This window comes from Ambystoma mexicanum, chromosome 9 (genome assembly GCF_040938575.1).
Source record: "Ambystoma mexicanum isolate Mex_15411 chromosome 9, UKY_AmexF1_1, whole genome shotgun sequence".
In the NCBI taxonomy this organism is placed as follows: domain Eukaryota; kingdom Metazoa; phylum Chordata; class Amphibia; order Caudata; family Ambystomatidae; genus Ambystoma; species Ambystoma mexicanum.
The window spans coordinates 1,396,095,152-1,396,119,179 of NC_090931.1; the positions used below are offsets into that span (position 1 = coordinate 1,396,095,152).

General features: G+C 46.7%; 1 protein-coding gene across 1 annotated transcript in view; it reads left to right on the forward strand.

Moving 5' to 3' along the window:
• XRCC5 (X-ray repair cross complementing 5) overlaps positions 1–24,028 on the forward strand; it is a 1,556,689-nt gene that overhangs the window by 206,142 nt on the left and 1,326,519 nt on the right. Inside the window, exons 5-6 of the mRNA XM_069616805.1 lie at positions 11,497–11,619; positions 12,685–12,888. Of these exons, the coding sequence (XP_069472906.1) occupies positions 11,497–11,619; positions 12,685–12,888 (327 nt within the window). The remainder of the gene's footprint in view (positions 1–11,496; positions 11,620–12,684; positions 12,889–24,028) is intronic.

Here is a 24,028-nt window from a genome sequence, read left to right on the forward strand (position 1 = left end):
CGCAGACGCAGAGAGAACTGCAGAGAAGCCGAGCCGTGCAGAGGGAATTGCACTGTTTCAAACACAAACAGAAGCCTGAAGCAGGAGAGCGGAACACGTCCTCTCTATAAAGGTGAAGGGAGATATGGGAGACCCGGAGGGGATTTAGGATTAGAAGGGAGGCAGGCACTAAATACGCTCTCTTGGCTTAATAGTTGGGACACCCAGATTGGCTCTTATATGCGTCCGACCTACCTGAAAGCTCCTCCTCTTTGTGTCAGTGTTTGGGGAATCCCACTGACCACAAAAGAAGGGTCAAGGACCCATACCCAAGAAGAATAAATAAGAGACCAGGGCCAGTTACCCAAGTTCAGATAGAGATACAAGTCCTCTTCTTCGTGGCACTACTTGGCAGGTAAGTGAACTAGGTCTGCTGAGTCAAAGGAGGAGAACCTGGGTCTGGGACACAACCAACGTTGGAACTTTTATGGTATTGAACAGAGGAGACACTGGAGTGTCCTGGGGAAGGGAGTCATTGCCCCTGGGTCCAGTGTGACTGGCAGGTTGTAATGAGATGGATATAAAGTAAGTGCCTCGACACATAAGAACAAGAAAAGACCTCAACAGTAATGGAACGTAACCCCAAAAACACTGTTAAAAAATATATATAATTTGGTTTAATTTTACATATCATACACATATAATACTGTTAAAACACCAAAATTAATGTATACAACTCCACAGTAATACAAACATGTACACCCAAATAGTCAATAGTGGAGAAGATCTCCGATCTCAATCAGAAATGAATTGTAGTCACTTCAATGGTGTAAATCGTGATCAATTTAATTATAAACAAATTCCAACTTGCACATGTTTCAGTCCTAACAAGGCAACTAAATGCTGGACATTCATCAGGGGCGTAGGTGTTTTCTTCTCATGTGTATGGTTAAAGGGACCCGGCATCGAATAGGACTTCCTGTAGCCCTGGTCTTCCTATAGATTCTTAATGGGATAAAGGCACAATTGTGATATACTGGATGGGTCTTATGGTTAGACCTAAAAAAAATGCCCCCTAGGATATGGGGTATAACACTAAATGGGATACCTATTTCTTGACTTGGATTTGATTTTCCAAAGACTCGACGCAACAGTTAAATGTTGCTACAACTGGCTTCCTTAGTGGCGATTGTCAGTCATTCTTCTTCACGCTAACCTATGAGAAAAAAACAACCTAAGTTGTGGATTCGAATAGTATCCTAAACGTATCCGTTCACAATAGGGAAATGTGTCCAAACTTGCTTCAATGTAGACTAGTCTATACACATAAGAACAAACATCATGTTGCTTTATCATTGATGCCCATTACAAAATGTCATGCCACAGTAAGAAATGGCTAGTCTGGCTGCTCCAAAATGCCAGTCTAGCCATGTAATAACACTCATCAAGTTGGCTTTGCCCAAAAATGTCAGTAAAACATGCCATCCATATAATGGAAGCGAGCACCACTGGAAAATATAAAACAATAGCATGTTTAACTGGAGTTACTTCATATATTAATCGATATATGGTGTTTACCAGAGTCCTGGAATGCATAATTCCAGGGAAAATGTAATCATGAAATAAACCGATGACGGTCACTCGCCAGTACTGGTGCCAACCTTTGAAGTGAAACTACAGCTTTGGTGAAATATGTATAAATAAGTTAGTAAACAAATTTTACAACAATAAGAAAAGAAAAAAGATCTTTTTGAAAAAATAACAAACGAGAATCTTCTTGGTGTCATTCTTTAATAAGACTTCTTCATAACTGAAGACTCAGAGATTGAGGCCGAAGTGATACTCATCGGTTTATTTCATGATAGTAAAACATGTCATGAAACTTTAAGGACATGTAAACAATGCGTCAGTGTTGCCAGTGCCCTGCAGCAGCTTGCACACACATCATTACATTCATATCTATTTACCCACCAGTCACTCACCCCGACATTTTCTCTCACATTTACTCAATAACACCCAGAACATTCACCCTGCATTCTCCAAATGGGCACCCACCCAGAATATTGACACACCATCACATTCATACCCATTTATCCACCAGTCGTCACCCATACACCTTCACTCACAAACGCACGCAGAACATTGATGCTGCATTAGCCACAAGTGCACCCACCCTGAACATTCACACAATCACATTCATATTCATTCACCCACCCATACACTTTCGCTCACATTTACTCACAGTGCATTCTTTACATGTGCACCCATCCATAACGTTGACATACTATCACATTTATACCCATTCACCCACCAGTCACTCTTGACGGAGGGAGCCGGAAGCCTCGAGACTACACCTGCGGACACGTGCAAGTGAGCTGGAGGTGGAACTGCCCCTTTCCGCACCACCAGACAGCTACAGTCGGCCACGGTCAGAGATTGGGTGGCGTTCTCCGCTGCACTGCAGAGGCTGTGGGGACCCCCTCTATGCCACTGTTTACAGAGTCACATGGTGTTGCAATCCCTTTCGCCTGACTTCAAAATGCCTACGACTTCTTTAAAGACTTGGCAAACACATTGAGCATAATTCAGGTAATCAGTCGGGAAGGATGAGGGCTAACAACTTAGTAGGAGAAAAGAAAACCCCTGAAATATATGATGGTAATCTGGATTGCATCCTTTCCTTTGACAAGAAAGGGAAGCAGCCAGAGCGGACCAATGTGAAAGATTGATCATGATAATCAAATACCCTATGTAAGATCCCAGGTGCAGGCAGGGAAGGGCAGAATTAGGACGGCAGAGAGCCACAAACTTGTTGAGGGTTAAATTTCAGATGGTGAGGAAAACACAGACACCTAGAAAAGTGGAGAATTACAAGCCTTCTGATGGCTATGTCTCAGACACTGGCTGAGACCAAGAGCAAAAGCAAACAAGCTGCAAGTCATAACAAGATAAAACCAGAGACCAACGAGGATAGACTAGTGCCTGTTGAGTCCAGGAGCTGTGGCCTTGGAAGGTGAATCCGAAAAGATGGCAGCTTAACAATTCACTGGCAAAAGTGAAGATGCGGGTGGTGGGGGTTAGAGGGGTATACTTACTTTCCAGAGCTTTACTTCAAGAGCAGAAGCCCTGGAAAGCAGCAGGAGGGCGAGAATATCTGTGCCAAGGAAATCAAGAATTAGTGACCAACAGTAGAAGTCAAGAAGTAACCTGGGCGCTACACACCTGTGACTAGGGAATCGTATTGAGCTATAGTTGGCCACGCTTTAGTCGCCACCCACCTTTCCCACTCAAAGCACTGATTAATTGCTTAGAGAAGGCAATTGCTTGCATCTTTTAAAAAAAAACACAAGCACAGTTACAATTTTTTCAGGTTCACTAGTTCAATCATTCGAAGACTAAACTTGAGAATGGAACTGAAAAAAACTCAAGTAGCTAGTAAACTGTAGTTGGTTTGGACCATCGGCTGCCGAGCTGTTAGACTTGCAGACACTGCTCTGTGATCATATCTTAAGTCCGCCCCCCCCCCCACCATCAGACTCCGACAAAGGGAGGAGCAGTTCCTCCCTTACCATTGTGGGATGTAAGTGCTGTGGGATGAGGAGTGGGGTACCATCAACTGGTGCTTGATATGGCAGATAGAGCACCCTGGCAGTGGTGGCCCATTGCCTTGTAATCACTGACAGGCGGGTCTCCCAATCATCATCCCCCTTTACATGCAGTATGCACGCGAGTATCGCGCACACTGCTAAATCCACATTCAGGCCTTTATTACCCAATGGATGTTGTTGTGGATCGACTCTGCGCTTACTTTGACTTGCATCTGATAGGCCATGCCTCACATAGACCGTGTGGTGTTGTACAGTAGCTCGGGCAGTTCAGGGCCCTGCATTATCATGAATTCATGGGAGCTACTGCCTGGCAAATGACCTTCCCAATCCCGCACTGATCACTGCAGTTGGCTTTCTTCAGTGGATTATGCGGGCTGAGTGCATAGGCATATCACCATACATAGCCACAGTATATATCCCTCTATCCCAAATGAAATTCTCACTCGCTGATGGCGATTGCAAATGTGCAGCCATTGAGATTATGGTAGATGCTGTCCATATATTGTATAGTGTGGGATGCTGTCATGAAATTGGCATAGTGCAGGATGATCTAGCCATATCTGGAAAGTGCAGGATGCAGAGGGGATATTTGCATATTGATTGATGCTATTAGTTTAATGGCTTAGTGAAGAATGCGGTTAGGCAAATGGCAAAATTCAAGGTACTTTGAAAGCATTATGCATGGCGTGAAATGTATTCCTGATTCTGGCACCATCGAGGTGCCTAGAGGCAGAAAGTACTGGCACAGTAAACCCTCCAGATAATCGGCGTAACTGCCTTTTATTCTCTAAGATTTGGCATGAATTGCTGTGTTGTGCCCAGACCAGAGGCCGCAGCAGCGCATGGCTCATACAGAAGGTCTACTATTGTACTTGATCTGAAGGTTGCCCTTAAAACAAACCCAAATCTTTTCATATAAAGCAATTGTGTGCTACAAACTAATGTGTTGGAACAAAAATACATATTTTAAATCACGCGGTCAACGATCAGAACTACATTTTTAAGTTTAGTTTTTTAGAAGTGGCAGGTGATGGCAAAGAAGTATGGATGCTGATCAAAAGGGAATCATAGCATCAAATGTTTCCATCAAGGCAAACATGTGCCACAAAGCTCCCCCTTCCCACTTCCCATATTCTCAAAGGACTATATTTGATTAGCACAAGTCAATAACTAAAGAAAATAGCTTTCAATTGCTTTTCTTTGCATCAATTTTAAATTCTATAATTGAACTTTAGTTATTCTTATGGAATACAACAAATGACCCCCACCACAAAACAAAAAAAGTATGGATGTTGGATGATGGAGGATCAGGTTCATGGGAAGCTGATTTCAGCAGGTGGGTTGTCCATGACGTGTAGAGTTGCTGATGAGGGTCCTATTACTTGAGTGGTGATGCTAGGACATTACAAACAATGGGGGTCCTGCAAAGGTCGAGGTATGCCCTCGGTTTTCAGAATGGACAATCAGTTTAGACCTCAAGTGTCATGTGACGTAAGTATTTCATGAATTTGTTTTTGATAGAATGCAGTGCTGAAGCTAAGCCGGTTCTTTAAACCAAGCACTGGAAATTGAATTCCCTCTGGTTTAAGGCTTTAGAGAGCCCTGAATTGGCATAATCCATGGTATGTGGAACCAGTGTCTGGGGATTTTGTTTTAATGTGGCCTTGGTTAAGCTCTGGTTGAGAAGTCGTGCAAGGTTATGTGCCCAAAAGAAGTTGAAAGGAACTATTCGGAGATGCTGATTTGATAACTCATTTGGTATAGTTTGAATAAGCAATAATCAACCGGGGACTAAGGAAGTGTTGCAGATGTATGTACCTATGGCATTTTATAAGGAACTGGCAGTCCTGAAGATGCTTGGTTCAGGCACCTTTGACGGTTGACTGTGGAGAAGGCTGAAACAATGGCTGAACATATTTCAGGCCTGTTCACTGTCAAACAATGGACATACTAAGTGGCACCATAATAATCATATTTCAAATGGATTGTGTGCTCCAACGTATTCCTCATCTATGACATGTAATGTCCACAGCTGTGCTGCTTCGGAAATATTTTTGGTAGAGGGTGTCCTTGCGTCGATGGCGTTGGGTCGATATCCCTCGAAGGCCTCCGTCGAGGGTGACGTCATCAGATGTTATAAGTAGGAAATTGAAGGTAGGCTGCGTTTCCAAGCCGCGTAAATCCAAATCTGCTGGTATCTCGACTGACGAGTCAAGGGAGTCTCCTCGTCGGAAGACGTCTAGGAGGCCTACGCCCCGGAGTGGTTTGCAACACTCTTCCTCTTTGTCGAGGTGGTCCCGGAAGCGGCATCACCGTTCGCCTTCCCGGTCGGAAGACGACTACACAAAGAAAATGTCATGCCCCACCAAATACTCTACGCCGAGGAATGGGAGTCTTTTCGGGAGCAAATGTTGAAAATATTTCAATCTCACGGCACAGTTCCGTCCGCGTCTTCAGTTGAAGCCTGCAAGGAACGGTCTCCATCTGATGCTCGTGCGCCCTCGGGCCCGGGTATCCGGCACGATAAACATCGGGAGCCTTCGAGGTCCCGTTCGGACAAGGCACCAGGGGATCGCCAGAGACGTGCCTGGTCCAGGTTGCGGTCTTTATCTCCAATGAAATCGTCGAAGCCTGTGAAGTTGTCGAAGAAGGTGTCGACACCATCGGCGCCGAGTCCGTCTCGTGAGTCTATCGGGTCCTTACTCCCGGTTAGGCCTTCGACGCCTTTATCGACATCGACGGAGCTGTCGACGCCATCAGCGTCTATTGGGCAGAATTTACCGGTGGAACCCCCATGTGGCTGTTGCACTTCCAAGGAAAGCTATGTCTAAATCTGTGAATCCTGCCTCTGATAATAGGTGTACTCCTCTCCCTAGGAAGGAGTTCCTTCAGTCTCTCCAGAATATTTTTGAAGAGGAAGAGGGGTCTAAGGAGCAGAATGTGCCCTTTGGTCTTCCTTATGGGACACCTGAGTCTCCAGAATGTCTCATTTCCGAGGAAAGTCAGATTGAGGATCTGTGTCAATCCTTGCATGATGCCAGTGGCCTAAACACGTCTCCTGAGATAGAGTTTGGGAAGCCCGAGCCCGGTGATCATGCCGAATCTTCCTATCGGAGGCTGATGTTTAAGGTTGTAGAGTACCTGGGTTGGTCCAGGCCTCCGGTTGCTTATGATCAGGATGCCCTTACCGACATCTTGGATAAGGGTCCGTCCACTGACCCGGTGTTGCTATTTCATGTGGCTCTGCAAAAGAGGGTGGCTGCTACTTGGAATGCCCCGTAGTCTATTCCGGCGATTAACAAGTCGTTGTCAAGGAAATACCGCCCATCCAGTAGCGACCCCGGCTACCTGTACACACATCCTACTCCTTAGAGTTTGGTGGTCGAGGCAGCTATGGCCACCTCGAAGCAGGCAGCGTACCCTACCATCCCCCCTGATCTGATATGATGGGTTATTTATAACGCGCTTAATACCCAGAGGTTTGTAAGTGTGAACCCAGGGTTTGAACCTGTGTTGCTCCGTGTTGTCTTGCTTCCAAGGTGAGCACTTTGGCCCTGAGCTATCCTCCCAGTCATAGGGATGATAAACACATGGATGGATGGGCACGCAAGGGATTTTCTGCTGGGAGTATGGCGCTGAAATCGACCAACACCACCTGTACCTTGGCAAAATGTTCGCACACTCTGTGGAATTGTATTTCGCTTGCGGCTGAGCAACTCTCCCTCCGTTCTCATCCTTCTCGATCTTTCCTCTGCCTTTGACATGGTCAACTATGCCACCCTTATAAATCGGCTTCTTGATACCCTTGGCATCACAGACCAGGCAATGGACTGGTTGACCTCCTTTCTCTCTCACCAACCTTCCCAAGTTCAACTGGGCCCCTTCCTCTCCTCCACCACACTCTCCACCTGCGGCATATCTCAGGGCTCTATCCTCTTGCTGTGGCTCTTCAACATCTACCTTGCCTCTCTGGCCCCCCTGATCTCCACCTTCTCTCCTCACTTCCAGTGATATGCAGATGACGTGCAGCTCTCTTAAAGCTTCCCTCTACTCCCTCTTGCATCTCTGTCTGTCTGACTGCTATTCAGGCATGGTGCACTAATAACAATCTCTACCTTACTGCCAGTAAGACTGAGATCCTTCTCATTGGATCCCATGCACCCTCCATCCCTCCTCTATGGCCCCCCTCCATGGGTCCCATTCCTGTGAGGCAAAAAACCTTGGTGTCATCTTCAACTCCTCTCTCTCTCTCCTCACATCGTGAACCTTGCCAAGACGGCCCACTTTTAGCTGCACTTCCACAGAGGCATTCTCCCTTTCCTCACCTTCCACCAGAAACTCAGTGTCTCCAGAGCTCTGGTCCTCTCTAAACTTGACTCCTGCAACAGCCTCTTCTTCAATCTGCCTTTATCCTCCTTTCGCAGCCTTCAATTAATCCAGAATAGGACTGCAAGACTTATCCTTGGCCTCCAGCCCAGGGACCGCATCTCTCCAGCACTAAAATCTCTCCACTGGCTCCCGGTGGCTGCGAGGATCAAGTTCAATACCCTCTGCATCATCCATAAGGCTTTCTGGGGGCTGGTAGCCCGCTATCTCCGACTCTCTATCACTAAGTACCTCCCTGCTAGATCTATTCGATCTTCTAGTACCAACTCTCTGAAGACCAGAAGTTTTTCCAAGCAGAGAGTGGGAGGTAGACCTCTTTCGTTGGCTGGAGCCTCCTTCTGGAATGGCTTTCCTGCCCCTCCCATGCTTGTGCCGGATATCCTTAAGTTCCGCCCAGTCTACCCCAGTATTCCGGTCTGCCTACCCCTCTTCCGCCTGGCTTAAACCTGCACTTGCCCTTCCTGGCCCCCTTTCCCTGATTAGCCTGGCGGGGTGTTCATCCCTACCGTGCCGGGTCCACCTCTGTCCTTGCCTTAGTCATGTGGTCCACACCCCCTCATCCCCTGCCACTTGCCCACCAGGCCTCCCCTTACCACTTAGCACTTGCGTTGCCCCAGGGGCTCTCTTCCTCCCTTCATCCCCTCTGCATTTGTATGCCTCCACTCTGACCCCCACTTCCCTCCCACCCTAGCATTTTTCCACAGCACCCCGACCCGCAACCCCTGCACTTCTTGTTTACTGCACTTGCACTATCCAAATGACACAAGGACGTTTATTGTCCCCCCCTCCCTTTTTTGTCTTGTGGGCGCCGTGAAACACCATTTGTTCTATAGGAGCTTTATACATAAGCAATACAATGCTAATATCACACCTGCTTCTATTGCTCTCTATCTTTGTCAGTCGAAAAACTGGTTATTATCATCCAGTTTACTACTCTTTTCACCCTCGATAGCAAATCTGTAAAAACTGCTCCCACCATTATATATTTTCTTTTTTAATAAAGCATTTTATTGTTTTGAAACAACAAAGAGAAAAACAAATTCAACATAAGGACTATCTTGTACATTCACTTATCAAAAAAAGAAAAAGAATCATTAGACTTGTCATCCACCGCCAGAGTGTCACTCCTTTGACATTTGTGTATACTGTACGTGTTCGTATCTCCCATGGCGGAGAGTTTCAAGTCACACCCTCTTCCCACTTTTCCCATATATTCAAAGCTTTGTTGGAGCAGCCCCTTGCGGTGTAGATCCTGCGCTCTATCATGGCACATGTGTCCATATCTGTCATCCATTGGTCCAGGGTCGGGGGGGTCTGGGGCTCCCCATTTCTGCGCTATATTACGTTTGATCAAACCCATTGCTGTGTGTAGAAGCAGTTTCTCCCATTTATTAATGTCTATTTCAATGGGTACGCCTAGGAGTAGGGCCTTGGGGTACAGTGGTATGGTGCGTCCCAGGACCTTGGTGAGTTCATTACAGCATGCGGTCCAGAAGGATTGTATCAGGGGCATGTCCATAGGATATGTATGAAAGTACCCACTTCCTCGTTACGTCTGAGGCAGTTCGGATTTGGGGTCCATTTCCATCCGTACAGTCGTGTTCTGGATAGTATACTCGGTGGAGTATTTTCAGCTGTACCAGGCGAAGCCTGGACGAGATGGCGATCTCGTGGGGGTGCATGAGCACCTGTATCCAATCCTCTGGGTCTGTTTCTCCCACGTCTACCTCCCATTTCGCTTTCAGATTGTTCAATTCGGGAGTTGCAAAGGACGATATAGCGTTGTATAGGATGGAGGTGCATTTGGTAGGGATGTATCCGGGCAGCATGCTACGTTCTATAGGAGTGTATTCCAGTACACTAGTGTCTGCAGGTATGTGGGTCCGCAGAGCATGAGTTAAGCGCGTGTGATGATATCACTCTGTGTTTGGGATTTGGAATTGCAGACGTAGAGTGTCAAATGTGGCCAGTTTCCCGCTTGTAAGAATGTCCCCCACCTTAAGGATTCCCGCCCTTAGCCATTTGGGCCATGGCTCAAATTTCTTTATTTTGATCAGGTTGTTATTCTGCCATAGGGGTTGCGCTGCCGTAACCTTATTTTTCCACCCTACAAAGTTGTGCGCCTGTTTCCAAACGGCCATGATGTGTGTTGTGGAGGGGTCCTCGGGGGAGGCGGGGGGGGAGAGGATTGAAATAGGAGGTTAAGTGGGTCTACATTATGGATGGTGGCCATCTCGGCCCGTATATGGGGTAGTTCTCGGTCCCCGTGGAGAAGGTCATTGACCACTGCAAGTTGTGAAGCCCAGGAGTAGGTTTGAAGGCGGGCATCCCAATCCCTCCCTCCCATATCGACCTCTGAAGCGTGGTTAGTGCTATGCGTGGTTGGTTTCCACCCCATAAGAGTTCTCTGAGGAGGGTCTCTACCTGGTCGAATTCTGCGTTTGGGATTTTGAGCGGGCGTTTTGCAGGATGTAAAGAAATCTTGGGAGGGCTATTATCTTGAAGAGCGAGGCCCTGCCCATAAGTGTCAGGGGGAGGAGTTTCCAATGCTGAACATCATTAAGAAACCGGTCCTTAACCGGGTAGAGGTTGTGTTTTATGTACTCCGTCAAATCCTCAGATATCCGGATTCCCAGGTATGTGAAGCATTGTTGTTCCACTCGATACGGGCAGTCCCGCAGGATGGCCCGAGTTCCACCTTTAACCGGGAAGAGGACGCATTTCCCCCAGTTGATTCGTAGTTCACTAATCTCGCCAAAACGGACGAGCATCTGCGTCACTTTGGGGCAGGATCGCATTGGGTCCCCCAGGTATATCAGGTGATCGTCTGCGTATAGGGATGTCCAGTCTTCGTATCCCTCCGGCCATTTGAACCCCATCCAGTCTGCATTCTGGCGAAGCCACAGGGCGAGCGGTTCTATGGCAAGGGCGAAGAGAAGGGGAGACAATGGGCAACCCTGTCGGGTACCCCTACCAAGGGGGCCACCACTATATATTGACTCCATGTTTGCTTTGTTGACAACTTACTTTACATTCCTGGAAACAACCCTTTACGTTTCTCACATGTACCTAGTCAAGCAAGTAGTATTGATTTGGATAGTGGTAAATGGAATTCGTGTAGTACTTCACGTCCGACTTATCAATGGCATTCATTCCTCATTTTGTACGTTTCTGTTATTGTGATTTTCTGAAATGTGAATATCTGTGCTTGCTGACAATTTAATGGAAAGAGTGCCAGATCTCCAGGCTTGCCAGAGCAGTATTTGTTTTGCTGTACTATTTTGTTTGATGTGTGCAACTGTTTTGTGCCAGGTTATTTAATGATTCATGCATCTATTGTGCTTGCCCTGCCATATTGTTACTTTGAGCCTTTGAGCCTTTGAGGCCCGTGACGCAGGACATGCCAAACGCTAATATCTTTGCAAGTGCTTGTTTCTTTGGCTGTAAATCTCCATTCTCAGTCATCAAAGCACTGGGATTTACATTCTTGAACACCGCGTCTGTGTGTCTTCTGTTTCCACAGAGGGAAGAAGTACGAACGGTTGCACATTGCAGTGTTTACAGACCTGAGCAGCCACTTCAGCATGGACCAAGTGGATATCATCATTGCCAATCTGAAGAAGGCTGGCATTACCCTGCAGTTCTTGTAAGCAATCCTAGTTTTATAGTCATCTTTGTCCCTGTGGTGAGCGCTACACCCTGAACCTTAGACAATAGTACTGAACGTGTGATGTCACCAATCTCCATGATCGTATGTGTAAAATGAGAGCGTAACAGGAGCTACAATTTCTACTTTAGCGAATGGTAAAGAATACAAATGTGTTTTCTCTTGGAAGCAAGAACTATGGTGAGGTGGGCATTCTTTGAGCACCTCTTTTGAAAGCTTCGGTGAGCACCTGTTAGAGTCTTGTCCATTTCTGGTGGGCGCATATCTGATGGGACATGTACATGGGTAGAAATTCAGTTGGCAATATAACATTATGGTGCTTGACACACTGTGGGTGAACTTTAAATGTTACATTTTTGCATCATGGTGCACACATGGAAAAAGATTGTACGTTCAGAAAGCTGTCCGCTTGCTGTGGGCAATAATCTATATTTTGAATGCCCCAGAGGTTTGGAAAAACAAGCCTGATGCCCAAATTGGAATGATCCAGGTGAAAAGCATGGCTACATTTCTTCACTGAATAGAACATCAGTGATCGCCAGTATCTAGGGCCTGACGGTCCACCCCTCCCATCACATTCCGCTTTTGTTTATTAATACAACACTTAACACGCAAGGGAGCCCCGTATCCCGGGTTTGACTGTCCACTATTTGGTTTGTTTGGTACTGTGTTCCTGATGTTGGACAATTTGTCATTGGCTGAGTTCAGGATATCCCAGGCGTGTTTTTAGATATCTGTTACTGCACAGGGATGGATGGCTGAGTGCCTGGTATGGCAAAGGAATGGCTGAGTATCTGCTACTACGGAATGCTACTGGTTATTGGGTTCTGCATGCAGCTAGCTGGTTGGTTACCTGAACCTGCATTGAGTGATTCTGGGTCGCAGACACTATCTAGGTTGATGGTTGTCGGGCAATGTCAGGGGGGTGTTTGGGTATTCTACTTAACTGCCTGGTTTTGGACCATGTAGGGGGTGCCTGGCACTGCCTGGGTTCATACAGAAATTTGCCTACATTCCAGCTGTGCCTTCCTCTTGTGCCCTCAGCTTACCGTTCTCAGTTGAAGATGAGGAGGAAGATGACGAGGATGGAGTTGGTGATGCAGGTGGTGGGGATCGGCACAATCGACATGGAAGCAGCCTTTATAGTAAGGGTTTATCGGAGCAGCAGAAGGAGGGCATCCAGCTTGTGAGGAAGATGATGATGTCGGTGGATGAGGAGGGCGGCCTGGAGGATGTGTTCACCTTCAGGTAATCTCCCTCTGCTCTTTGGTGGGAGGTGTTTCTTTTTTTTCATTTTAAAAATTGTTTTATGGTTAATCAAATAACTTTTAACAAATAGAACACACTGACAAAACCAATGTTGAAATTCAAGAAGAAGGAAAAAAAGAAAAGAACAAAATTTACAACAGTTAAATTATTCAATCGCATCATACTTCCAAAACGACTGCAATTAATTCAATTTTTAAAAGCACCAAACATAATGAGGAAAAAAAATTATCTCAAATCCAAACCATTAAAAAAGCCATCACTTTGTTGTGCTATTTTCATCAAGATGTAGACTTTTTATAAAACTAATTAATGCTATAACTAATGAGGTAATATTAATTCCAGAAATCATCCTCCCTATTGAGGCGATAAAGATGTGCACATTTGCTAAAATAACACTGGTGTTTCGAATGGAGAACATTGTGTCACTAAGTGTTTCAGCATTTCTTGGGCTTCTGGCATACCACAATATCTACATTTATTTGCCTCACTTGAGACGAATCCATACCTCCACTTAATTGTATTTGTTGGGAGCGGTTTCCACCTAAATTTCAAGAAGAGTTTTCTTGCACATCTGTTTAGGTAAATGGACAAAAATGGGACAACTATTCTATGTCTTTTATGGTCATTGCTAAGATGACGCATCGATTCTTAGCCATGAAATGTTTCAATAATCGAGGACCAATGCCTAATGTAAAGACTCGTGTTGACCCACATTGGATTTCTGATGAGGCCAATCTCCAACATCCCGAAATGACTCAACAGAGTTGTGCAACATTCTGCAAAACCACTTAAAAACCCTGCTGTGTTTACTTGTGCTAAAATAGAAAATCGGGGTATGACGAATGCTCCAAAGGATAAATGATATTTCGATAAAATTATAAAGTACTCCAATTTGCTCTGGCCGATAGGGAATTGTTGCCCAAATCATATTGAATTACCACCAGTGGAGCTGAGTTCTGGAATCCTAAAACCTTTCGCCATCTCAATCTTTCTAACTGAGGTAAAAAATAGAGCACCCATAAAAGTTGCATCTCTATTGCATTTTGTAATTTTGGGATAATCTTTCCTTCATAAAATCTTAGCATGGGGAGTAGCGAGAACTTGCAGTAGCAGCCATCCACCCGGCTCCTCTGGTTCGAGAATGTTATCGCCGGGTTCTCAATCACTCCCTCACCTGAGAAGTATGTGGCTTACTGTGGATGGGAAATCTCAAATGGATAAATTCCTTTACTCTCTGCAGCGGCTCCATTAAAGCACTCCATTGAAATGAAGTGGCTCTTAACTTCATAGTACACTGCATAAGCTTTGTCTTTTGTGAATTTATTGCCAGGGAGTTATGGGTTGCACATTTAAAAAAAGCATTGATAGAGCCCACCAGGGGGTGCAGACGTGATGGTCGCCTAAACCACCGTCTCCCTCATCGAGCCCGCAAAATGGCAGTTTCTTAGGCAGTGCAAGGAGGGCTGATAAGGAAAAAACCACGAGAAAAGTAAAACAAGGCGAGTTGGCAACTGCACAAGGAATGTCCTGCAGAAAGGACCAGAGAAAACCTAGACATTTGCATTTTTCCAGGAGCCCCCAGGCGTGAGAGAGGGCCGGGACTGAAAAAATGGCGGCCACCATCTAAACTACGCGCCGCAAACACTAGGTGAAAGTCCTCGCAGGAGAAAACAGCAGAACAGAAGCGGCCCGCGCCCAGCACACGAAAGGCAGACCCGGCCCCCGGCGAGGTGTTCAAGCGGGGAGGACATCGTCCACATTGCGCATCGGCTGGCCGTCGCACCCAGCTCGCCAGCGGACAGAAGCTAACCAAGGAAGCAGTTGCCCGTGCGACCAGCCCAGCAGGGGTAAGGAACGGGCTCCCGCGAGTGGGCCGCATCCGCCCCGCGTCAGAGTCCACCTTGGGCCCCCTTACCGCGCTGAGGCTGCACTAAGCCCCTCTCTAAGAGCGAGCCGCGCCTAGGGGCACCCCTATACCACCGCACACGCCGGGTCATCCCGGCTCCACAGCTCCTGTCCTCGCGGCAGGCCAGCCCTCTCGGGAACAAAGCACAGACACTGGACAACAGAGGAGGCGCGGTTACCCCCCCCCCGACCCCCCTGTAAAATTCATATTATAAGCAAATCCGGCCCAGGATTCCATTTTTTCACTGCTCCTAACAAAAAGCTCAATCCCACCATACTTAAGGACACGGGGCCCACGGTCCCTCACGCAGCACCTCTCCCCCTCCTCCTCATACCAGGCGCAGTACCCAAACATCATCAGCTCCTCATTGCTACATAAGAGGGCAAGCCCTCTGATAACAGTGGCACAATCAGGTGACACCCATTGCCCAGGATTCGCATAATGCACCAGGAGTTTCTTTAAGATTCGGCTTCTGGCCCTGGTGACCGGAGGAGCCCCCACACCACTGGCCCTATTGCACGAGAAGCACCGCGGAGGCCCACTACCTCCACTAGAAACCTGTGGGAGACCCCAGAGCCGCCGACAGCCCCCTACGAACTGTGCACCTCATATAACACCAAGAAAACTACTCAGGAGTGTACTGAACCCACCCCGGAGAAGCCTGGAGGGGGAACTAAGAGTAGGTGCGGACAACGGCGAGCATAGCCGCAAAGGGCATCAGTGTTCAAAGTAGTGACACAGGTGCAATCACAGTGCTTTGTTAACTACCGAAGCAAAGGAAGTGCTAACTGAAAAATTGAGCACAGCGATACGAACGAGGGAGAGTGTCCCCCTTGGTACTGTAGGCCCTTCCTGCAGCAAAAGGTGCCCAAGGGGTCTGCGGAAACAAGGCTGGATCCACAAACCCTAACGGTCCTGAGGAGGTTTAGACACACTAACACAATTATGGAAGCAGAAGAAGTTCAAAGCTCCTCGGATATCCCAGGCAACGACTGCAACAGCGCAACCAAATCAGACATTCGCCTTCTGCTCAGAGAAATGGGTCAATGAAAAACAGCCTTACTGAAACAGTCTCCGACTTACAAACAAAGGTGGCAAAGGTGGAAGACCGCTCAGAAGCGGTTGGGAACAATCAGCAATCAGCGACATTGTAACCATGCAATACGAAGCCAGACTTCTAGATCTAGAGCAAAAAGAACACGACATGGAATCTAAAATCGATGACCTTGAAAACCGAGAGCGATGGTCCAAAATTTGCATAATGGTGCTGGAGGAAGAACAAGGGGAGAACCCCTCAAGCCTGGAGAATACAGTGAAGTCTTTAATCCTGACTCTTTACGATGATACAAATTCCCATAACCTCGAGTTTGACAGAGTGCACATGGCGGGTGGACCGCCGAAAGGTCCCCGTTCGGTCCTCGTCAAATGCCACTACTATGCGCAAAGGCAAGACATTCTGCAGAAAGCAAGAATAAAAGACACAATTGAATTTCGAGGGTCGAAAGTAAAACTCTACCAAGATCTTTCTGCAATGACATTGGCAAAAAGAAGAGGATGCCGACCCCTGACTGGCTGGCTTCAAGAAAACGGTGTGAGATACTGATGGGGCCACCCTTTTTCTCTCACATTCGAGTACAACGGTGAAGAGTTTAGGATTACCTCAGTGGAAGAGGCGGAGCAAGCCCGCCGTCACCTACAAGGTCCTGCTGCAGATTCGGATGTGGATGGTCGAACAGAGCCAACTGGCCCGCGCTGTGAGCGAGCCAACAGGCCTCCTAGGATCGGCCGCGCACAACAAAAATGGAAATACAAGCACCTGAATACTCCTTAGATAAATTACACCGCTTTCTCTAATGGTGTCATGTCAATGTGCTCCAACTCCTGCTAAAACAGTCACTGGACAGTCCTAATGTTGTTGGACAGTTGTTGTAAAGGGTTGTAACTCGCAAGTTATGGTGACCTCCATGTGCTCACTGTATACTATTCCTATTTTTCATATAAACTGTCCCCTTCTTGCACAAATGCTATGGTTTGAATTAGGGCTCGAAGAGGGGTCCTCCCAGAGTGGCCCTTTTTGATCTAGGGCGTCTTTTTCCTTTTTTCTTTTCAAGCGAGTATGCTCCCGGCAGCACCTCACACAAGGGGGGAGTTAAGGGGGGGGGTTCACTCATCCACACAATATACCAGGCCTACATCACATTAAGATTCTGCACACACACTCTGCAACATGGCAACTGATTTATAATCTAACCACAAGGGGGAGAGGACAAACAAACACTGAGCCAGTGATTGCTTTTCTCTCTAGTAGAAATGGCTCACTCTGATGGCATAGTCTGTGGCTCTCTCAACGTTAAGGGCCTAAATTCCCTGCAGAAGAGGTCCATGCTAGCGCAACAGTTTGTGCAATCCCAACTCAATGTCCTCTTTATACAGGAATCAAAATATATCAGTGGGGGAGAGAGGAAAATCTTTGGAAAGGGTATAGAGGATACAATCTGGGCATCTGGCCCCCAGAAGAAGGGCGGTGTGGGCATTCTACTGCGCAAGGCCTTGGGAATTCAGATTGAACAGGTACATAGGGATACGCAAGGGAGATATTTGGCACTTGAGGGCAAATTGAGAACGCGCCCCGTCACATTGTGCGCTGCCTACGCACCCAACCAAGGGCAGTCTGGTTTCTTTGAACCCCTGTTTGACTTTCTGGATAATTGGAGGGAGGGTACATTGATTTGTGGGGGAGATTTTAATGTAACAGCAGACCGAGAGTATGACTGGCACCCCATAAAACAGAACGCTACGCCCCCAAGCAATCTCCAAGGCAATAGATTCCTGAGTCGGCTAAGAGAACACCATATGATAGACACCTGGCGCACAACACACCCAGGAGAAAAGTCTTTCACCTTCTTTTCACCACCACATCATACATTTTCAAGAATCGATTACCTCCTGTTAGGGGCTGAAAATGAAAACGACATTCTAGGAACATCCATCCAGGTAGTGGCTTGGACGGATCATGACCTATGCACCCTAGATTTAGACTTGGGGGGGGGGGGGGGGGGGGCCCCTTCCAACTCCGGACCGCCGGTGGCAGTGTAATGACTTCCTATGCAGGGACCCCATTTTTAAAGAAACCCTTTCCGAGGCCATTAAGGACTACTTTGAAACTCATGAAACAGATGGTATGTCGTTGAACATAGTCTGGGAAGCGGGGAAGGCCACAATAAGGGGAATGCTAATATCAGAGGGGGTGGCCAAAAAAAGGCTCCGGCTGCATAGGGAAAGAGAGCTAAAAGAGGGCATCACCCGGCTAGAACGTACCCTCAGGGATCATCCTGCAAATTATGTTGATACCGCAATAAAAGTTAAAAAGATGAGGGAAGAATTAAAAGACATATGGAACGTAAAGCTCTCACGCAACTTAAATACCTCAAACCAAAAATTCTTTGAAAAGGGAGAAAAAGCCCACACGATGTTGGCAAACACGCTTCGAAAACGGAGAGCGGACAGAGCAGTGTTTAAAATCAAAGATGAGTCAGGCATCCCCCTCACGAATCCACAAGATTTAGTAAACCGTTTTTCCGAATACTATTCAAAGCTGTACACAGCTGAGAACAGCAGCACCCACTCGTCAATTGAGGAATACTTAGCTGCCCTTGCCCGCCCACCCATCACTGAAGACCATCTAGAAATGCTTAATGCCCCAATCACTGCAATAGAAGTGCAGGGAGCTATCTCAGCTCTCAGGGCAGGCTCCGCACCAGGGCAAGACGGATTCACACCAGCCTTTTACAAAACAAACTCCAACACACTCGCCCCATTTCTCGCTAAACTGTTCAACTCCATCTTGGAATCTGGACAGGCTCCTAAATCCTTCACCGAATCCATAATTATCGTCATCCCCAAAGAAGGTAAGGACTCCACAGAATGTCCATCATATCTGCCAATTTCCCTAATAAATATAGATGCTAAGATCTACTCCAGCATACTGGCTGCCCGTCTTGCTCAAGTTCTCCCCCAACAAGTCCAAACTGACCGAGTAGGATACGTGAGAGGTCTCCAAGGGGCAGATAATATTAGAAAAACCCTAGACCTTATGGCAACGCTCCGAGAAGCGGGAGAAGACCCCCTCTTACTATCAGTTGACGCCAAAAAGGCATTTGACTGAGTGGAGTGGCCTTTTTTAAGAGCAGTTCTGAGATGGGCGGCGTTGGGGGCCGCGTGGATGCAAGGAGCGAAGGCACTGTACTCGTCCGCCCAAGTCTCAGTCCACAGGGTTTCCTCACACCTTTTTAACCTCACTCTGGGAACAAAGCAAGGATGCCCACTTTTACCTCTGATCTATGCCCTGGTAGTGGAGCCTTTTGCTCAATTCATCCGGTCTAATTCCATGATTAGGGGTATCCCCCACGGGGGTAAAGAATATAAACTAGCTATGTTTGCAGACAACATCCTCCTGTACCTCACCGAACCATCAAAATCCATCCCCGCGCTCTTTCAGGAACTATCACGATATGGAGCCCTCTCTGGTTTGCGGGTCAATCTAAAAAAAAAAACGTAGCAGTCCCCTTAAAAGAAAACGCCAAACTAGTTGAGCGTTTGAAAACAAGCTGGAGCTTTTAGGTACACACAGACTCCGTCAGATATTTGGGGGTAAATATAACAGAGTTATGGGCTTCCCAGACCTAGGAGAATATTACAGAGCAACTCAACTTCGGGTACTCCCGGACCACTTGTGGGAAAACCCAGAAAAGCAGTGGGTAGCAATAGAAAATGATATCTTTACGCCAGTCACGCTGGGAGAATGGTTATGGGTCCCACAATCGGCCATGATGCAAAGAATTAGAAATCATCCCATCCTCAAAGTGTTGTGGTCTCTCTGGCGCCCATCTCGAGCCATGCGGGGGGGTCACGACCTGGCCCTCTCCCCTAAGCTGTATTTGGGCCCCACCTATTCAGGAACTGTTTAGCGAGGTCCAGCGATTTCAGCCCTGGTACGAAATTGGTCTTAGCCAAGCGGGACAGCTATGGAAAAACAAGGTGTTTACCACCATGGAAGAATTTAAGGCTGATCTGCAGGGCACAGAAGTTCCCCCAATGCTCTTCCTCCAGTTGAGGAGCGCCATGCACACCGTGAGGTGGGGCGATTCCTTAAAGCGTTCTTTGACACCGTTCAAACAAATATTGAGCTATATTGAGCTCCCCTCAAGTGTCAAGAGGTCTCATATAAAAAATGTATAAGTCACTGCTCTCAAGAGGCCACTGTCAGCGCCCATCGTCAGAGGTCAAATGGGAAGCTGATTTAGCGATAGAAGCTCAACCAGAGATATGGAAGGGTATATACAGGGTGGTGTGGACATCATCAGTTTCCATGCAGTACAAAATGCACAATGCACGGCTACTGATGAGGTGGCATTACACACCCCTTAGGCTAGCCACAATGTTCCCGGGGACATCTCCCTTCTGCTGGAGAAGCTGCGGAGAACACTGTGATTACTGGCACCAATGGTGGAAATGCAACAAGGTTCAGGTGTACTGGCGGGTAGTGCTGGGATGGATCCGAGACATAGATGGGGTCTTCAGGGAGCTGACACCTGTGCTAGTGTTTGGCGTGGAAACTGAGGAAGACAAAGCATATGAGATATTGACGCACTTGCCACGCAATTTGTTACTAGCAGCAAGATTGTGCCTGACCATTAAATGGAAATCTGCTGCACTCCCATCAAAAAGAGAATGGTTAAAGCGCACGCCATTTACGAAATGGAAAGCTTCACAGCCGCTGTAAACGAATCGCCCAGAAATATTGACATGATGTGGTTGCCCTTCCTAGAATATTATACAACATATTGGGAGCCCATAGACTAATCAGACTTAACTATCACTGAAGCCAGCAAGTTAAGCTAGGGGCAGCGCCCCACACTGTCTCTCAAATGTTTACCCCAAGCCATATACTATAAATTTTCGGGACATGTAGTGGTGTGAGAAAAATGGCAGCAACCAAAGCAGAATCAGTACACGACTGTTAGTGGTTAATTTGCACATTGTTTTTGTTTATCATCCTGTGAAATGTGATGAGTGGATAAGGGGGATAGGGGTTCGGTAGGGAAGGATTCAATACACAAGCTTGAGTTGATTATTGCATTGCATTTACCTTTTGATTTGTTTGAGAAGATGCTATAGAGAGGTACTGTGAAACTAACATGTTTCAAAATTGTCTTGTGAGAAAAAGTTAATAAAAATATATTTGGAAAAAAAAAAGCATTGATAGGACATTGTGGACGCATTTCAGTGCAGTCAAAAATAAGAAAGTCATCTGCATAACTCATCCAGGTAACTCAAGGTTATTCAGTTTGGGGGGCACGAAAACTGCATGTTTCAAATATACTCCCATGTCTGGCATATACAAATTAAAAAGACAGGGTGCCAAAATGCACCCCTGTCTGTCCCCTCTAAAAGTCCTAACTCTTCTCGACAGCGCTCGTCCGTATTTAGTCCCACCCGTATGATAGAGTTCTCATGGAGACCCACAATTAATCTTAGCGATCCAGACGGGATCCCCCAACCCTGCAATACAGACCACAAAAGACTCCTGTTGACTGCATCAAACGCAGCAGTGAGGTCTATGATAGCAATAAAAACAGATTCATGATTTCTAGACCAGGCAAGTGACTGAAGACACTTCCAAACAAATCTGTTCAATGAGGTCAACATATGTTTCCTAATCCCGGTCTGCCACTTCTTTACTCTGCCCGTTTCATTGGCCCAACTTTCCAAATGCTGTAACAAGTAAGACGCAAAAACCTTGCTATCAGTGTCCAATATTGTGATCGGTCTGTAGCTTTTAGGTGCCAATCACTTCCCTTTTTTGTATATTTGGATAATGTATGCTATTCTCCATGACTTGTTAAGGGAGCAGTCTCTATGACATGTCTCAATAGAAAGGTCAGTTCTAAAGACCACATTTCCAGGCAGCTTTTAGAAAGGGCATCTGATAGTTTATTCTGACACGGTCTCCTTGAAGAACTGATTCTCTTCAAAATACCTTCAACCACCTCCTGGTCAATACACAAATTTCCACCATTGTCCTCCTTTTTCTCAGCAGGGAAGCTGACAACATTGCCTAGGTGCTTTTTATGGAAATATCTCTGCAAAATCCCCTACCTATTCCGTCTCAGAACCTGCATTAATTTGATCCTGTACCGTGTATACCCATTCTCATTCGTAATCTTCAGATTTCTTGAGAATTTTTTTTTTTTTCAGAACCAACATTTTCTCTGCCTCCCTTTTGAGTCATACCTACTCTGTTTCCTCTCACCCAATTCTTATAATTTAGTTTCACCTTCCTTACATGATTGACAAGGACATCTTGAGCCAGGTCTTTCCTTGCTTTTGATGTTTAAATCTGTGCTCTCGTAAAGCGTTTTTGTTCACTAAAAGTGCCAGTCATAAATAAACTAATATTTGTACTCTGTTTTCGACCAATACTGTACCCTTGCAGTTTCAATGATTTTATTTTTTAAAAGAACATCACAAAAGGCTCAAACTAATCTACAGTAAAGTATTGTATTTCCACGAAAGGGTTGTTTCCCATGAATACATCATTTACCAATCTCATTGTGTGCTGATCCCATTTGATCCTAATTCTGACATAATTTACTTTCGGGTCCACTGGACTCTCACGATCACCTATGCCCACCGTCAACCTAAACTCTAGATTAGGTTAGAGAAGTCTTAATATCCTCGGAAGAATGAGGCCTTGCACCAACAAGCTCCAGAAACCACCCCTCACCTCCTGGATGCAACGGTTAGCTGGGGCAGCACATGGACATTTTCTAAGCCTTCACCCTACTTGAGCAGCGTGGCTCGTGGAGTGAGCCTTTTTGATTGCTAAATTAACACATCATCATTCCTGCAAAGTGCTTTAGATTTTCATTAGATTTTCTCTGCATTCGCTGTTTCTGGCTCCAAATGCTTTAACAAATTCCAATTTGCAACCACTTCGTTGTAAAATGGCCGCCATGGAAAAAAGCAGCCCTTTTTCTTCCATCAGGCATGTACAATCCGCCTGATTGGCTGGCAGTGTGCTCCACACAGCCAGCAGCAGCGGGCAGGCGAAGCCAGCCCACAAGCAAAGGACCTCACCAAAAGACCCTGTCTGTGCCTGTGCCTGTCTGTGCTTGGCTGGGCATGCAGGCCCTCCTTCTTGCAATGCTTCATGCCTGGTACATTTCCTGTGTGCCCTTGGACTGTGGCTTCCCTCCCGCCATCACAGGAGTGCTGACTGTTGCTGCCTTGCCGTCCTCATCTATCCGTGACTCTCTCCTCTGCCTCCTAGGCATTCGCATTGCCCTATCTCTATTGCCATATGTCCCCTTGTACTTCATGTCCTCCCCTCTAGACTGGCGCTTTGCATTTCCAGAGCTCTCTCCATACTGCCATCACTACTGTACTGCTTCTGTATAATATCTGGGTCTCAAAACTCTTATTTCAGGTGTGCTTTTCACCCTGCATTGCTAGGGACTGCTTTTTGGAAATCTAATTCAGTGTGCCTTCCATCCAGCATTGCTTATGTCTTCTGTTTTAAAAAAAATGAACCTAGATGTGCTCTCAGCCTACATTATTATGTTCTGCTAGTTAGATGTCCTATCTACCTCCTTGCTTGTGTATTGTCACTACGCTGGCTCCCTGTAACCCCCTTTTTCAGCTCCTACTCCTTTCCAACTACCTTTTTGTTCCTTGTGAGCCTGCACGCTCCTGTCAACTCCCTCCCAGGTGCCCCAGTTGCTCAGCCTGGTTAAGTGCATCATACCTTACCCACCTTCACTATGGTGCTCTCCATCTCTCCTATTTTCTCTAACTGCTTTATCTCCTATCCCTCACCGCTTACGAAGTCTGGCAGAAAATAACTTAAGAAGGACACCCTTTGCCCCAACCCAGGCCTTCTTATCGCTGACACCTACATCAGTGCATCTGCCAGAGAGACTCACAGACTTCCTCTTTGTCGTTCCCTCTCCCGACCTTTGGACTCTACATTAGGTCGCTCTGCTCTCCCCCTACTCTTCTTCACACATCAATGGTGGCACCCATTGGGAGGTCCTTCTTGGTGCAAGGGCCTCAACCCAACCTCCTTCTTTTTGATGGGCTCCTCCCTTGCCTTATCAACTTTCCACCTTCCTTCTCACTGTCATCTACCACTGTCCCTGCTCCCTTGCCTGC